Source organism: Lucilia sericata, unplaced genomic scaffold (genome assembly GCF_015586225.1).
Source record: "Lucilia sericata isolate MDLA Ls3-8-SP2 unplaced genomic scaffold, ASM1558622v1 Contig000115F_arrow, whole genome shotgun sequence".
Lineage (NCBI taxonomy): Eukaryota > Metazoa > Arthropoda > Insecta > Diptera > Calliphoridae > Lucilia > Lucilia sericata.
The window spans coordinates 193,476-210,682 of NW_023994147.1; the positions used below are offsets into that span (position 1 = coordinate 193,476).

The 17,207-nt window shown below is 29.8% G+C and overlaps 4 protein-coding genes across 4 annotated transcripts; 1 reads left to right on the forward strand and 3 right to left on the reverse strand.

The window, feature by feature from the left end:
• The first annotated feature begins 602 nt into the window (after positions 1-602).
• LOC119600441 lies at positions 603-2,232 on the forward strand. The gene is made up of 2 exons (XM_037950648.1): positions 603-1,882; positions 2,142-2,232. Exons 1-2 carry the CDS (start codon positions 603-605, stop codon positions 2,230-2,232), a joined length of 1,371 nt encoding a protein of 456 aa, XP_037806576.1.
• Positions 2,233-2,256: 24 nt separating this feature from the next.
• LOC119600443 lies at positions 2,257-5,122 on the reverse strand. The gene is made up of 3 exons (XM_037950649.1): positions 5,095-5,122; positions 2,316-3,708; positions 2,257-2,263 (listed from the first exon to the last, which is right to left on the reverse strand). Exons 1-3 carry the CDS (start codon positions 5,120-5,122, stop codon positions 2,257-2,259), a joined length of 1,428 nt encoding a protein of 475 aa, XP_037806577.1.
• Positions 5,123-5,367: 245 nt separating this feature from the next.
• LOC119600444 lies at positions 5,368-7,029 on the reverse strand. The gene has a single exon (XM_037950650.1). It carries the CDS (start codon positions 7,027-7,029, stop codon positions 5,368-5,370), a length of 1,662 nt encoding a protein of 553 aa, XP_037806578.1.
• Positions 7,030-8,995: 1,966 nt separating this feature from the next.
• On the reverse strand, positions 8,996-10,690 carry LOC119600445. Its single transcript, XM_037950651.1, has one exon. It carries the CDS (start codon positions 10,688-10,690, stop codon positions 8,996-8,998), a length of 1,695 nt encoding a protein of 564 aa, XP_037806579.1.
• Positions 10,691-17,207: the final 6,517 nt, after the last annotated feature.

Sequence of the window (17,207 nt, forward strand, 5' to 3'; positions counted from 1 at the left end):
ATAAAATTAACAACCACAAAACACAAAATAATTAAATTGATTGCAGTCAAGGGAAACAAAAACTGTCATTAACACATGTTCCAAGGACTATTCACATAATGGGAATTGAAATATTTCAAAAAATCACAAAATGTTCATCATTCGTAATGTTTAACTCGAACAGTTTAATTATACTACTTGTCTTTACAAGTCAAATAAACGGAAATTTTGTCCAGCAATATTACACCAGAAATGAAGAAAAACATTTAAATTTTTACAAAAACATTTTAAATAAAATCAAACTGGAACAGGCATATGAAACAGTGTTAATAGTACAAGAACAACATTTGCCCAAAGACGAAAGATTAGAGAAAATTTTCGAAATTAAAGAACCAAAAATAATCATTTATATGAATTCTACAAGTTTTTACTATAAAAAACATTATAATAGTGAAATATTAATGGTGATTATTATGGAAAATTATTTTAATGAACATCTTTGGAGTTCTATAACTTTGACTTTAAATTTTATGCGTCAAATAAGAATTTTAATAATTTTTGTAAATACTATTAAAACGGAACCACTCGAAAGCAGAGTTTTAAAAGAATGTGAAAAATATAAAATGATGAATGTAATCATACATTTTCTAAATACTTCGCTAGAAATATCTCAGGAATATTGGCAGTTGAAACCCTTTCAAGATTATCATTTTCAAAATAGAAGATTTGATAGAGAATTTAAATTGTATCCTCAACATTGGCGGGATATGAAGGGTAAAACTGTTTTAACTCTAGCCGATCAGATACAGCCTCGTTCTTTAATATGGCTGAATGCTAAAGGACAACTACAATTAAGCGGTTTTACTGCCAAATGTGTGCAATTATTTGCTGAGAAATATAATGCCTCCTTAAAAATGGCCCTTCCCTTAAAAATTAATGAAATTCTACATTTAAGTATTATAGACAACATGACTAAACATGGTCAATTGGATATACCCATGAGTTTGGAGTCATCGTTTTTAGGCGATAAGTGGTTGAGTCTTTCGTATCCTTTAGAAATTGGCAAATGGATTATTATGACACCCTGTGCCCGGCCAATGGAAACTAAGAAAATATTCATATTAATTATAACACCACAAGTATTTGTCTTTATAATAGGCTTTACGATAATATTTTCCGGTCTGCTTAGCTTAACAGAGAAACTATTTCACAAACGCTGCTATTGGCTGAATATATTTGTAAATGATAAAGTTATACCGGGTCTTCTGGGACAATCGTTTATTTTAAAGAAATCCGGTGTTTGTAGTATAAAATTGTTTTATGTTTTAATCTTAACATTGGGTTTACTATTAAGCACCTATTATTCGGCTCATTTAAAAACACTCATTACCAAACCGCCTTTACAAAAGCAATCAAAAACCTTTGATGATTTACGTACTGCCGGTAAGAAGATATTAATGGATATATTGGATATGAAGAACCTAGATACCAATGATAATGGCATTATGGAGAAAATGCAGGATTCAATTGTATACCTCAACAACACTACTTTATATCATAAATATCGCAAGAGTTTCAACACCACCTATAGTTATACCGTTACCACGGGTCTTTGGAATATTTTCCTAAAGAAACAAACTTTCTTTACCCACAAAATATTTTGTACTTCTGAAAATATATATATAATGGATTTGCTTATGCTTAGTATACCTTTACAGGAGAATTCGATGTACAAAGAAGCTTTGGATTATCTAATACATCGTGTACATTCGGTAGGCTTGTTCTATGCCTGGCAATCTCATACGTTTTACGATATGTTGAGATTGGGTAATATCTCTCTTAGAGATACGAGTAAATTAAATTCCTTTGAAAAATTGTCGGAGGAGGATTTATTATGGATTTGGTTAGTTTTAATAATAGGTTTAATTGTTTTTTTAATGGAAACTTTGGGTAATGTTTTTTTTTACAAAAATCCAAAATAAATATAAATAAAACTATGAAATGAATTTAATACATTTTGTTTTTAATTTAATTTAAAAATATTTATTTTAAAATTGTGAAACGAATATTAAATTATATATGTGCAATTTTTGTAAAAGACCCTTCAAAAGTTTAAACTTATTTAATTTTAAAGTTTACTAAAAGTTTTTACCAAAACATAGGTCATCAATTCCACAACAAAGACCATACCAGCAAATATCATACATCCACAATATAATAACCAAATCCAATAAAGATCATTCCAATGAATAAGACCATCATAATTATTAGGTGCACTTAAGTCCTTAAAGGATAATATTTTTAAACGTATTAAAGTTATGAAAACTTCATCGAACCAGTGCTGCAGCAGACCCGTATCACGAACATCCAACAAATGTTGATTAAACATTTCCTTATAGGGCAAATTGGCTCGTATAGGTATAGCAAATAAACTCATTCGACTTATGCACAGATCTTTGGAGAAGAAAAACAATTTACGTTGAAACAATTTCTGCTGTTCATGGTATATAGTCCAACTGGGATAGTCTACAGGATAAACATAACGCAAGTCCATGCTATCACGTAAATTTTTAAAATCCGAATAATTGTCACCGGTTATATGCAAAATATCCTGGTAATTTTTATAAAAATTATAATCCCAATCTTCCAAGTCTCTGGGATGTACTGCAACTTTTAAACCAGCTTGTCTGATGTCCTCAAGATTTGTAATTTTTTTCTCCAAAGGTGGTGAAATAAGATTTGATTGTAAATAGGCCGTATAGAAAGTCATGATCATTATATTGGTGTAGAATATTAAAAGATAAACATATTTGATAAATATAGTAATTTTCTGTGGCATTACAAACGATTGACCCAATAGACCACGTATGCTTTTATCACTGAAAATCACATCAATTAGACGTATTTGATGAAATGTATTAAAATGTTCAATATTTAAGAATATTGCATATATTATCGAAAGTAAAACTATAATTAGCAATACATGCCACTGAGTTATATTAAAAAATATACCCTTTATAGGTTTAGCTCTAGGTAATGGTATCATAAAACATTCATCTATAAACTCCAAAGGATATGAGAAATTACTGGACAAACCCTTATGTCTCAGAGGTATAACTATTGAGGGTATATCGATTATACCTTGGATCACGTAATCATAGAGTTCTTTGTAATGTAACACATTTGCTGTGCTCATTATGTCCAAACCAGCAAAATGCCTTTCAGCATAAGTTTTCACACAATTGGCCACATATCCTTCTAATTTTTTCTTTCCAAATTGATCATTGTACAAGATATTAAAAGGTGGCAATAGATTTGACTGAGTTACGATTGCACGACCAGCCATATTAATATAATTATTTGCAAATATTTTTTCATTTTGTTCCTGTCCTAATATTTTGTATGATCCAACCCAAAGAGGACAATAGTATAATGTTTGATTGCGCATAGAATCCTCAGTTAATAGAATATGTTGTAAATTGCCAATTTCATAATTCACGGAGTTGCATATGGCATTCAATGCTTTAAAAGATTTCATAAGTATTACGTAACGCACATAACGAAATTCTACATTTCCAAAATGTACTATTAAAGGTCCCATACAGGATATAATTAACATTTCTTTAGAGTAAGTCTGCAGCAAATGTACATCATTTATATTCGTCATTATAAACCAGGGTGCATTTAAATGTTCAAGCACAGAATCAATTATACAGTCATTTAAAGATTCTTTAATTATTAGAATATAATTGAAATTATTTTCTAATTGAATTTCTCTTAATAATTGCAAAAAGTTTTCTTTGAATTCCTTATTATTCTTTATTAACTCCGGTTCAATTTGGGTAGATAAAACACCTTTCCCGGTAAATACGATGACAATAAATAAAGTGCACCATAAATAAATTATTTTAACTTTAAACATTTTAAAGAACAATTTCAACTGAATGTTTCGATTATATTTTACCAAATACTTAGATTTATTGTCTACTAATATTCATACATACCCAGCAAAATATGTTAATTATAAAGTAAAGTTTTAAAATTATAACAAAAATCTTGTTTTATTGAAAACCTTTTTAAAGAAATTATAAAATATATTAATTTAATATAAAAGGTCATATATATACAATTTCCTAGATTAAAACATAATTACTTATGTATAAACTATTCTTAAATAATTGGGAATTATAATAATGCTTTGTATGCTTTTAAATTCCCCTACACATTATTTCAACAGTAAACATATACATATGTATATCATTATTAATAAGTCATGAATTAACTACTTCTATGTAATGCATAACTAAATACAATTGCTTTTGCTGGGATATCTTTTGATACAATGTTGTGTTACTATTATAATGAAATTGATTGCATAAAATTATGAATTATTTATACCTTTCATCAAGAGTGTTTAAAACTATTATATATTTTTATAAATCGCATGTAATTTGCATAATACACATTAAAATATTGGCATAGAGCAAAGTGAAACGGCTCTGTAATAAAAAAAAACTAGTCCCCTAATGGGTTATTAGCGGTAAAAGATCGCTTTCAGAAAGTCGATTTATACATTTTCTAAATACTTGGCAAGAATATCTCAGGAATATTGGCAGTTGAAACCGAATCGATTTATAATCATAATTTATTTGTAAATAAGAATTCAAAACCCCGGGTCATATTTAACTTTAGTTCCCATAACCCTTTCAAATTCTGTAGAAGATAATTAACCCTCAAATGAAAAAGAAAGATCCATAAAGATCAACACAGATGGTAAAAACCGGTAGAAAAGTATTGAAATTGATACAATCCGTTGTCAAAAGTGAACTTACCGCATTTTTTAACATTTAGAAAACGGATGTGTATAAAAATTTAATAACTCCAAGTTATCATTTCGACAACCACCATTGTAGTTTTGACAACGCATTGTTGTCATTTCGATTACACATTGTGTCATTCCCGCAATTTATCGCTGTGATTTCGACACGAATCGTTGTTATTTCGACAACGCAACGTTCACTTTATTATTATTTTTTTTTTTTTTTTTTTTTTGATTTGATAACGTCGTCTATTTTTTAAATATTTGTTGTTGATTTGACAACAATCCGTACATACTTTGACAACGGGTGTTAGTGAAAAACATTTTTGTGTCAATTTGTTACCAGGCGTGTATAATTTTAAAACGTTTTGTTTTTCCCTCTGTGTAGGTTCATATACATATAAATAGGTCAACTTTTTAAAATTCACTTTAAATTTACCACACTTTCTAGTTTAACTTAAATTTTCAATCAAATTTTTAATAAATTTAAGTATTTTAATAAACAAATTAGATTTTTAATGTTAATTTATTAACAAAAGTCATTCTTATATAAAATTCTATATAATAATTCATTTAAAAACTTTACAATACAATAACTCCCCTAAAAACACAAATAATGAAAACAAAATGCAGGCGGCATATAAAATCCATATCCATAAATAGTCCATTAACTCTAAAACCTGTCCATATTCATCAGCGATACTTAAATCCTCAAAAGAGGACAGTTTAAGACTCACCATGGTTAAAAAATTATTCTCCAACCAATGATCTAAAAGACCCGTATCTCTTACATCCAATAAATGCTGATCAAACTGGTAGCGGTAAGGCAATCCAGGTCGTAGAGGAAATGATAGTAAATCCAAATGGCTCAAACATAATTGAGAAGAATAGTAGAAAAGTTTTCTTTGAAAAAGTTTCTGACGTTCATTAAACACAAACCAACGAGTTTGAGAGACCGGATATATATAACGTATATCCATGTTCTGACGTAATGTTAAAAGTCTTTCAAGATCTCTTACTTTAACAAAGATATCATTATGTTGTTTTAAAATTTCAGGACATAGAAATACTGATTCTCGATAATTTATTAATATTTTATAATTATTTTTACGTATATCATCATAAGTCTCCATGCGTTTTTCAAGAGATGGATGAACCATATGAGATTGTAAATAGGCTTCATATGTGGTGCAGATTAGTATACTACTATAGCAGAGCAAAAAACAAATGTACTTCATAAATAGCGAAGTTTGTCGGGGCATCACAAAAGACTGACCCAATAGGCCGCGTATGCTTTTATCATTTAACACTATATCGATCACATTCAAATTTTTGAAATTATTATATTGTCCGATATGAAGTAAAATGGCGTATATAAAAGAATAACAAAGTATAATAAGCATGACATTCAGTTCAATAATATCCAAAAATACATGATAGGCTGGACGTAAATGAGGCAAGGGAATCATATAACAATATTCCATTAACTCTACGGGGTAGGAATATGTCTCCAAAGTGCTGTTGTGCATGGTAAAACGATTCACCACGGCTGCTATATCTAGTAAACCTTGAAATGTTTTATTACCTAAAAGATCGGAATACACTGTCACTCCCATATTAGCTGGTGGCACTATTACCAGAGTGGCATTGTATCTTTCGGCAAAGGTGGTCAAGTAATTTGCAATGAAGCCAGTTATCTGCAATTGGCCAAAATCATCATAAAATAAAATACTGCGTGGAGGTAATTGATCCGATTCTGTGACTATCGGCAGTCCCTGCATATTAAGAAATGGATTAGCGAATAATGTTTGGCTGACGGTTTGTACATCTTTTTGTATATTACACTTTAAATAATCCTCGTTTCCTTCCAGAGCTTTTGATGTTAATATTAGATTCTGAAAATAGCCATTGCTATGTATACTAACACATAATTTGCTTATTTCCTCTTTGCTTCCTTGTAAATCAGCAGTTGTTTGATACCAAATAATATGAGGCACATATTGATAGACGGTATTTGAAATATTCAATTGATTTAAATACTGCCATGAACAGGTTAGTAAAAGAAAATTAGTCGAATGCTGCAGTTGTAGCAAATGTTGCTGTTTCAATGTAGTTAGCAGAATAATGGGTTCACTTACTTCACCAATAGAATCCTCCAATACACATGAACTTTTCTTTGTCACATTCTTCACTATGACTATATAATCATATTGGTATTCGAGGCGTACCATGTTTAAAAACTGTACAAATTGTTTCACTAAATGTTCATCACGAATCAATGGCTGATTGAGTAGTTCATTGGGGAGTAGTCCTTGACTGGGATAAAATAAAATAATGCCCAAATAAATAAAATATATTTTATTCGTATGCATTTTAGCTGTTAACTGAACTAAATATTTTAAACTTTTGAGCAGATTTTCCTTTTTTAACCGCTCGAATACAAAACTTTGTCTTCATTAATTATTTATAGTTGTTGAACATAGTTTTCGTTGTTATTTATGGAAATATTTTGTTAAAACATTTAAGGATAATTGTTTTGACAAGTTACATGAATTTTTTGTGCGACAAAAGGTCCCTGAAGTTTAAATTTATTTTTAAAGTTGGTGATAAACTTAATTTACTTGTTGCTGATGAACTATTTTCTGACGTTTGACCTTAATTCTGATGAAAATTATTCAATGTCAACAAGTAGAAGTGATTTATTTGGCAGGGGCGTTTCATACATACCTCTAACGATGTATCACACAAAAAGCTGTATTACAATGTAAAAATATCGATTCTATGCAGACGATTCCCGAACACGACCTATAACAGATGTACCTTATGCAACAAATATCCTCCTTTAAAACTGACTAACCAACGAACCAATCATCGAACCAACAATCCAATGAACGAACACACCAACGAACCGAACAACCACTAACTAACGAACAACTAATAACTAACTAACTAACTAACTAACTAACTAACAACTAACTAACTAACTACTAACTAACTAACTAACTAACGAACAACAACGAACGAACAACTAACTAACAACGAACTAACGAAACGAACTAACTAACGAACTAACGAAGAACGACGAACTAACAAAAAACTAACGAACGAAAACGAAAACGAACGAACTAACGAACGAACGAACGAACTAACGAAGAACGAACGAACGAACTAACGAACGAAAACGAACGAACTAACTAACGAACCAACCAACGAACGAAAAAACGGACGAACGAACGAACGAAAGAACGAACGGACGAACGAACGAACGACTAACGAACAAACAGAACGAACGAACGAACGAACGAACGAACGAAACAACGAACGAACGAAAAAAACGAGAACGAACTAAAAACGAACGAAAACGAACGAACAACGAATAACGAACGAAAACGAATAACGAACGAACTAACTAAACGAACGAACTAACGAACTAATAAGAAACTAACGAACGAAAACGAACGAACAACGAACGAACTAAAAAACGAACTAACGAAACTAACTAAAAAAAACGAACGAAACTAACGAACTAACGAACTAACTAAACTAACGAACGAACGAACAACTAACGAACTAAACTAACTAAACTAACAATAAATAACTAACTAACTAACTAACTAACGAACTAACTAACTAACTAACTAACTAACTAAACTAACTAATAACTAACGAACTAACTAATAACTAACTAACTAACTAACTAACTAAACTAACAACTAACTAATAACTAACTATTAACTACTACATGACTGACTAAACTTAAAACCTATATATTATCACAGATCAATAAAGCGTAACTGACGCACCGAATTACAACGACCAATACTTAAGAAAAGAGCATAAATCATTGAAATCAAAATATATATAAACAATACTCTGTTCTGTATAATGTTGAAAAATATTTGATTTATAGGTTTTACTCTTGGCACAGGTATCACATAGCATTCATCCATAAGTTCAAAGGATATGAGAACTTACGAGATAAACCCTGTTTCAAAGGTATCACTATAGATTAAGACCTACATATTTTTTGTACAGATATTTTGGTTTGAACTTGTTAAGGTTTAACAAATTTTTTTGAAAACCTCAAACATTATCTAATTGTCACGAACTCAGAATTCGAGTTTAATTATATTCTTGGAATATTTTATTTTAAAGAAAACAAGAAGAAAAATTAAAAACCCTTTTAATATAATTTATTTAAATAATATTATTTAAAAATCTCATAACAATTATTTCCCCTATAAATACCACGCTAGATATAGTAATACAAATCGTATACAACACCCATATCCAAAATAGATCATCTAGTGTGATTTCATCTTCCTCTATATCGGCTGTACTTAAATCTTCAAAATTCGTATGGCCAAATTTTAACATTGTTAAGAAAGTATTACTGGTCCAATGTTCCATAAGACCGACATCACGTAATTGCATAATATGACGATTGAAAAGATCACGATAGGGCCAACCAGGTCTCACAGGCATGGCAACCAAAAATAGCTCTTTCAAACACAATTGCGAGGAATAGTAATACATGCGGCGTTCGAAAAGTTTCTGTTTTTCATGATAGACCGACCACAGGGGTCTAGTAACGGTATAGGCATAACTAGTATCCATAGTGTCACGTTGTTCCACATACAAATCATAGTTTTCGTAAAATATAAAAATGTCTTTGTATTTATTGACTATATAAGGATCCAGATACTTTAATTCACGTGTGCTGGCCTTAATATGCAAGCCTGCCTGACGTATGTCATCATATGTAAGCACCAGTTGTTTAGAAGGAGGTTCGGTAAAATACGATTGTAAATAGGCCTGATAGGCGGTATTAAGCAGTAGGCTGGTTAAACATATTAGAAAACAAACATATTTTAACAATAAGCTAGACTTATCGGGCATTATAAATGATTGACCCAAAAGACCACGTATACTCTTATCATTCAAAAACACATTAATGAAAGTCAAGTACTCCTTGGATCTATACTCAGCCAAAGTTATTAGAATGGCGTAGATATACAGCAACATTAAGATAATGACCATGGTTCTAGTGTCCACTACAATGAAATATAAAATATTAGTGGGTAAATAATGTGGCAAAGGTATCATGTAGCAAAAATCCATAAATTCCACGGGATAGGCCAAATTTATTAAATCATCATAAACCGGTCTAACACCAGTTGCCACATCCAACTTGCCCTCCAAAGTACGATTCTCTAGAATTTCAAAAAATGTTTTTATGCCCACTTTTAAAGGATATTTATAGACCAGAGCAGCATTTACACGTTCTGAAAATGTTTCCAATATATTACCCACATAACCATCCATTTTGATGGCACCAGAGGCATTGTAATAAATAAAACTACGCGGCAACATTTGATCCGGATGGGTGGATATTTTAACATTTTCTATATTAGTCCATAGATAGGGAAAAACCTGAACATTTTCTTCGAATACACCAGGAATAATTTCAGCCACTTTATCTACTTTTCCGAAGTCTACTTTGCAACTGTGGTAAGTTTTTGTTGAGCCATAGTCTTTTAATATAATAACCGCTTTATAAACTTCCGTTTTCATAAGAGTTTGACAAATGTCAAAAATATCTTCCTCATCTGTAGCTAAAATGATATGTGGTGCTAATTGATAATCGGTATTGAACCAATACTCATTATTGTATTCCATATAATGGCAGGACATTATTATTACATTAGTGGAATGTGTTGAGCTTTTCATAATTTCCAATTCCCTTGTATTTAAGAAAATACTAGGAATTTCAATTTTTCTTAGCAACTCCAACAGTAAACAGGACTCCATAGGTGTGGTAATATTTCCCCCGTTAACTATTAAAATATAGTCATAAGTTTGCTGTTTTTTCACTTGTTTCAATAAATCCATCAAAGTTAATACAAATTTTTTCTTTTCCAACCAATTTTCCAAAAAATTTACTTCTAATTTCGCCATTGTTAAATAAATTGTTAAATTTATTAAAGCCATATAATTTATAAAATACTTTTTAAACATATTTAATTATTGCAATTTCTTTTTTCTCTCGACTTGTTGTTATTTATTGGCTGCAATTTTTTCTGTTTTATTTAAAGTTTTGGAATTCAGTCAGTGAATGCCTAATTGTAACTGGCCCACACAAATCACAAATTGTGCAAAAATTGTAACATTTAACAGGCATGTTATGTCATGTTAACTGCATGTAAACAAGTATCATCAATGAATTTATTAAGTAGAAAACAATGTTTATTAAATAAACTTTATTTATTTAAACAAATAACAAAAAAAAATAATTAAAGGAAATAAGAGAGAAATAAGAGGAATAAGAGATAAGACAAATAATTGCTTAAATAAATATTCTAAATGTGGAGTTTACCATTTTGGCAAATCAAGCATCAATTTGACTAAAATTTATACAATTGTTTCATATGTTGAACTTTCTGAAAAGAATATTTGATTATGAATGAATATGTATAGTTTGTTAACATAACATATCGCCCATTTACTACAAGACTGGTATAACTGAAAAAATATTGTTTCGGGAAAAAATAGCTTTTAATATTTTATGCCTTTTTACTATTTTTCAACTATTTAACAAATCATGGGATTTGAAAAAAAAAAGATTTTTGAAAATAGATAAAACTTTAGAACGGCAAATTTTAAGTTATGACAGTTTTGTTATAAATGAGTGTTAGCATAAATTGCATGTTATTTGCAAATTAAATGCTCATTTATAAAAGTTAAAAATATGTATCACCCAGTTTATAATTTAGTTACAAAATAAATTATTGATTTTCTGAATTCAGTACGTCATTTTAGGTTTTCGAACAAAAAGATCTATATAAAGAAATCTATATTCGTCTTTGCCGAATCTTATATATGGGTCATTTTGTGTTAGCTTTTAAAATCGATGTCTTCCGATTTTGATGAAATTTGCACCAAGGTTAGTACTACTGGGCAAACACAAATATTCAGCGCTATCGGTCCAGAACTTAGAGGGAGTCAAAGTTCGACATTTTGGTCATACAGGGGTTTAATCAAATGAGTGTAATTTTTCACCTATTGGTCTAAGCAAAAATTATCCAAAGGAGTCGAAATAAAACACACAAAAACAAAATACACAAAGCAATGAAACCTACACACATCCAAACATACGTTTTTTCCAATTTTGTTGTTGCTTTTTTATCAAAGCATGCAAATGAAATTTTCAGGTGGTTGCCTCGGATTTTTGCTTATATCTCCGTTATTTATGGACGGATTTTGCTGATTTTTAATAGTAAACTTTTCGAAGACATGTTTAACAGAATTATTGATGATTTGGATCCCGAAGATATCTGGGGTCTTCAGACAATTGATTTTAACAGACAGACAGACGGACATGGCTTAATCGACTCCGCTATCTATTAAGATCTATAATATACATATATAGGATCGGATTATATTAAGGAAATTACAAACGGAATAACAAACTTATATGTTTATTCCCTTCTCACGAAGATGAAGTGTTGTGTTTTCACTCAGAAATAACATTTTAGTGGCAATTGGTGAGAAGTGATCACAAAGCCTCCAGTTTAGAAAGTGGATTTCTATGTTTTCACTCAAAAATCTATTTTTGGTGCCAATTAAGAGTAATCACAGATTTTAATCCTTTTTGCCCTAGGTCCTCTCGTTTGGCCAGAAAACTGACATATATGTTTTCACTCAAAAATCAATTTTTGGTAGGAACTAAAAGTGATCACATACTTCAATCCTTTTAGCCCTAGAGCCTCTAGTTTATTCAGAAAATTAACTCTCAACCCCTTCCCTTCCCTAGAGCATCTAATTTAGCCAGATAATGCACTTTTATGTTATCAATCAAAAATCGATTTTTGGTGAAAACTCAAAGTGATCACAGATTTCAATCCGTTTTGCCCTAGATCCTCTAATTTAGAAAGAAAATGAACTTTTATGTTTTCTCTCAAACAAAATTTTTGGTCGGAAATAAAAATTATCATACCTTCAATCCTTTTTGACCATGGGCTTCTAGTTTAGCCAGAAAAGGGACCTTTTTGTTTTCACTCGAAAGTCGAATTTTAGTAGCATCTAATCTATTTTGGCCTATATGCTCCTGTTTAGTCAGAAAATTGACTTTTATGTTGTCACTCAAAAATCTAATTTTGATGCCAATTAATCACAGATTTAAATCCTTTAGGTCATAAATCCTCTAGCTTAGCCCAAAAATTGACTTTAATACCTATTTAATGATAGCCTAACAAAGCTTTAAGCAATTTTAAATTTTGTTGAGGTTTTCTTTTATATCTATCTGCTTTGAAGATTTACATAAAAATACTATTGGGGGACTATTTCCTAACTTAAACCCTTATCAAACACGACCCTGCTTACTCTATATCTACTATTAAATGTTTTCGTTTCTTTATTTTGACATTAATTTGATTTTATTTCGCACAGTTTGCTCAAATAATAATCATTTAGTTTGGTAACACCTCCGCAAACAATATTTTTCATATGATAAATCGCAAAAAATCTTTAATTAAAGTATTTCTAAATCGATATTTTTTTCTAGTGTTTGAGAAGGTCAAAAAGTGGTTAATTAATACAATTTCAAAAAGATCCTAAAACAAAAGTGTTTTAATTTTTTATATTTTTTTAACACAAACTAGAGTGACATATTTATGCAAATTTTTAAATAAAAACAAAAAAATAATTTAATATAAAACAAAAAACAATGTGTTAATAAGTATCTAAAATATTTTAACGGTTTTATGGCAAATGCCTTTTCGAACATCAAATAGGTGACCTAATACCCATAATTGCCCAATAGTGGTAACTAAGGCAGCATACATTTAAATACATATATGTATGTAGTACATAACTGTCATAAATTAAATTGGAGTCTGTCTGCTCAGCATTACAAATATGAATATTATACAACCAATTAGCAGTAGCAGTTCCAACAGCATCTTGTTAACAAACTGCAGCAGCCAAAAAGGTATAATAAATTTAATTAAAATATTTTTAAAACAATAGCAAACAATAAGCAAAATTAAATTATCAACATGATTTACATAGTTTAAAAGACATTTGCCAAGTAAATACCAAAACTATTCGATATATTTTTTTCCAATATAACATTTAATATTTTCAATATTATGTGAAACAAAACAAGACTAAAACTATGTTGACCGTTAAACTATGTTACGTTTTTTTAAATATAAGTCTTGCATAATAGTCGTAATTTAGGCTCATTTGCACATTCATTTGTCTCTCAGTTTTGGTGTGTTTTTGAAATGAATTTTTTGTCACTCGACACAGAAAACGATTTTGAATTTAATGCGGAACTAACATTGGCAGACATTTTACAAATGTTTGAATGTATTTGAAATGTATTTTAATTTTGATTTTTGCATATCAATGAGGATTTTTTAACACCACTCAAACTCAAATTCAAAATGTATAAATTGTTTGATTTGTTTTATTATTTTATTTGGGCTGGGCTTAATCTAATAAGAGTATCATATTTTATTAATATTTTATATTTTGACAACTAATCTATTGATGTGCGGGTCTATTAGTAATCCATCAATCAGTCCATACAATGATCCACCTCCACTTTAAATATCTGTGTGACATACGAATGCATTGATTGATAAGACGCTTTAAATCATTAAATCCATTTTGATTGATATGTAAATGAAGTCTAAAACAAAGTAATTTTCTTTTATATTTTAAGTTTAATATTAATAAAAATCAAAGACATAACAAGTTCAAAATATCAATAAATTTGAAATAGATACCAATTGTCATATAATAAAGTTGTATAAGGTAAATTGACTTCCAAAAAGATATTAAATATTTCTTTAAATGAATAACTAGTGCAATAAATTGTCACTGCAACTAATCTAATGTCTTAAATTCAAATTAATTTATTTATATTGGACAGCTGTGTAGAGTAATAAATTTTGCTAAATTTGTTACGTAATATATATTTCAGCTTACAACTAGTTCTGCAAAAATAAAAAGAAGAAGACCCGAAGCGCAATGACCCTCTTTAGAAAATTCGATTTTAGATAGATCGATAGATCGATAGATCGATAGATCGATAGATAGTAGATAGATAGATAGATAGATAGATAGATAGATAGATAGATAGATAGATAGATAGAATAGATAGATAGATAGATAGATAGATAGATAGATAGATAGATAGATAGATAGATAGATAGATAGATAGATAGATAGATAGATAGATAGATAGATAGATAGATAGATAGATAGATAGATAGATAGATAGATAGATAGATAGATAGATAGATAGATAGATAGATAGCTAGATAGATAGATAGATAGATAGATAGATAGATAGATAGATAGATAGATAGATAGATAGATAGATAGATAGATAGATAGATAGATAGATAGATAGATAGATAGATAGATAGATAGATAGATAGATAGATAGATAGATAGATAGATAGATAGATAGATAGATAGATAGATAGATAGATAGATAGATAGATAGATAGATAGATAGATAGATAGATAGATAGATAGATAGATAGATAGATAGATAGATAGATAGATAGATAGATAGATAGATAGATAGATAGATAGATAGATAGATAGATAGATAGATAGATAGATAGATAGATAGATAGATAGTAGATAGATAGATAGATAGATAGATAGATAGATAGATAGATAGATAGATAGATAGATAGATAGATAGATAGATAGATAGATAGATAGATAGATAGATAGATAGATAGATAGATAGATAGATAGATAGATAGATAGATAGATAGATAGATAGATAGATAGATAGATAGATAGATAGATAGATAGATAGATAGATAGATAGATAGATAGATAGATAGATAGATAGATAGTTTGGAAAAGTTTATTATTTCAGCATTTAATATACAGTGGCAAGCAAAACTGGATACATATCAATCAAGTGTATGTTAAAAACCCAATAAAATCCAGAAAATATTAAACAAAAATTTTATATTGGTTTTAAAATAAGCAATAGAAGAATAAGAAAATAAAACAATAGAAAATTCGCGAATATTGAAACTTTATCTCAAGTTTTAGCTAATTTTATTAAAAAAGTCTATGTATCCACTTTTGCACGTTTAAATTTAATTAATCTAGCAACACAAGTAAATTTAAAAATAACAATGAATTTGAGTACTGCTACTTGATTTACCTTTGAAGAAAGCATCAAAACAAACAGTTACCATTTTTGAGTCATATTTGTAATTTTTTTGCAAATATTTTAATTTTCTAGTTTTAATTAGAAAAATATCAAGTTTATTGGGAAACCAAATGGTCGAAATGACAAAAAATAATTACTGTGCTCGTCAAATTGCCAAGAAGTTAGGAATTTGCCACCGAAGAGTGCTACAAGTGCGAAAAAGAAAAATATGAGCACACCAGAAGTTAAGAAATGTCGATCGTGTTTGCTTTCGGAGAGAGATGCCAGAACTATGGAGCGTTTATTGACATCCAAACAGGTAAAAATACAAAAAACAGGCTATAGTCGCCATAAATAAGTCCTTAAGTGAATGGGCAGTCCGGGGAGCTCTTCGTAGAATTGGCCTTATATCAGCCGTAAAGCAGAAAACACCAGCGTTATCAGAAAAAAGTGTGAAGGATCGTCTTAAATTTAGCAAGAAGCACAAAAATTGGAGTGTTGATGACTGGAAAAGGGTTATATGGTCCGATGAAGGGTTATATGGTCCGATGAAATGAAAACTAATCGTTTTCAGTCTGATGGGAAGGAATATTACTGGCACCGCCCTTATGAAAGCTAAAAAAAGCACCAAGTAAAACAAAAGGGTGAAACAAGCGGGTGGTAGTCTGATGGTGTGGGCTTGTTTCACTTGGTAGAATCTCTGTTCTTTAATAAAATTAGATGCTATAATGAAAAAGGAGGATTATTTGAGCATTTTCAATCCAATATTCCAGATTTTGTGGAAGAATGTACATATCCAGAGTCAGAGGTTATACTCCAACAGGATGGGGATCCGAAGCATACGGCAAAAATCGTAAAGAATTGGCTTTCAGCGCAGAATTTTCAAACGATGCAATAGCCAACTCAATGCCCGGAAATCAATCCAATTGAAAATTTATGGGCTTTGTTAAAAAAACGTCTTGCGCAATTCGATAATGCCCCAAGAAATCTTAAAGAACTTTGGTCGAGAGTACAAACGGAGTGGTCTAGTATTCCGCACCGGACCATTGAGACCTTGGTCAAAAGTACGCCTAAACGTATAAAAAGTGTCATAAAAGCAAAAGGACTTTGCACAAAATATTAAAAATCAAAATTTTTTTAAAACGTGCAAAACTGGATACTTCGACTTTATTTATAAATATGTTTTAATTTTTAGATTAATATTTAATTATCATG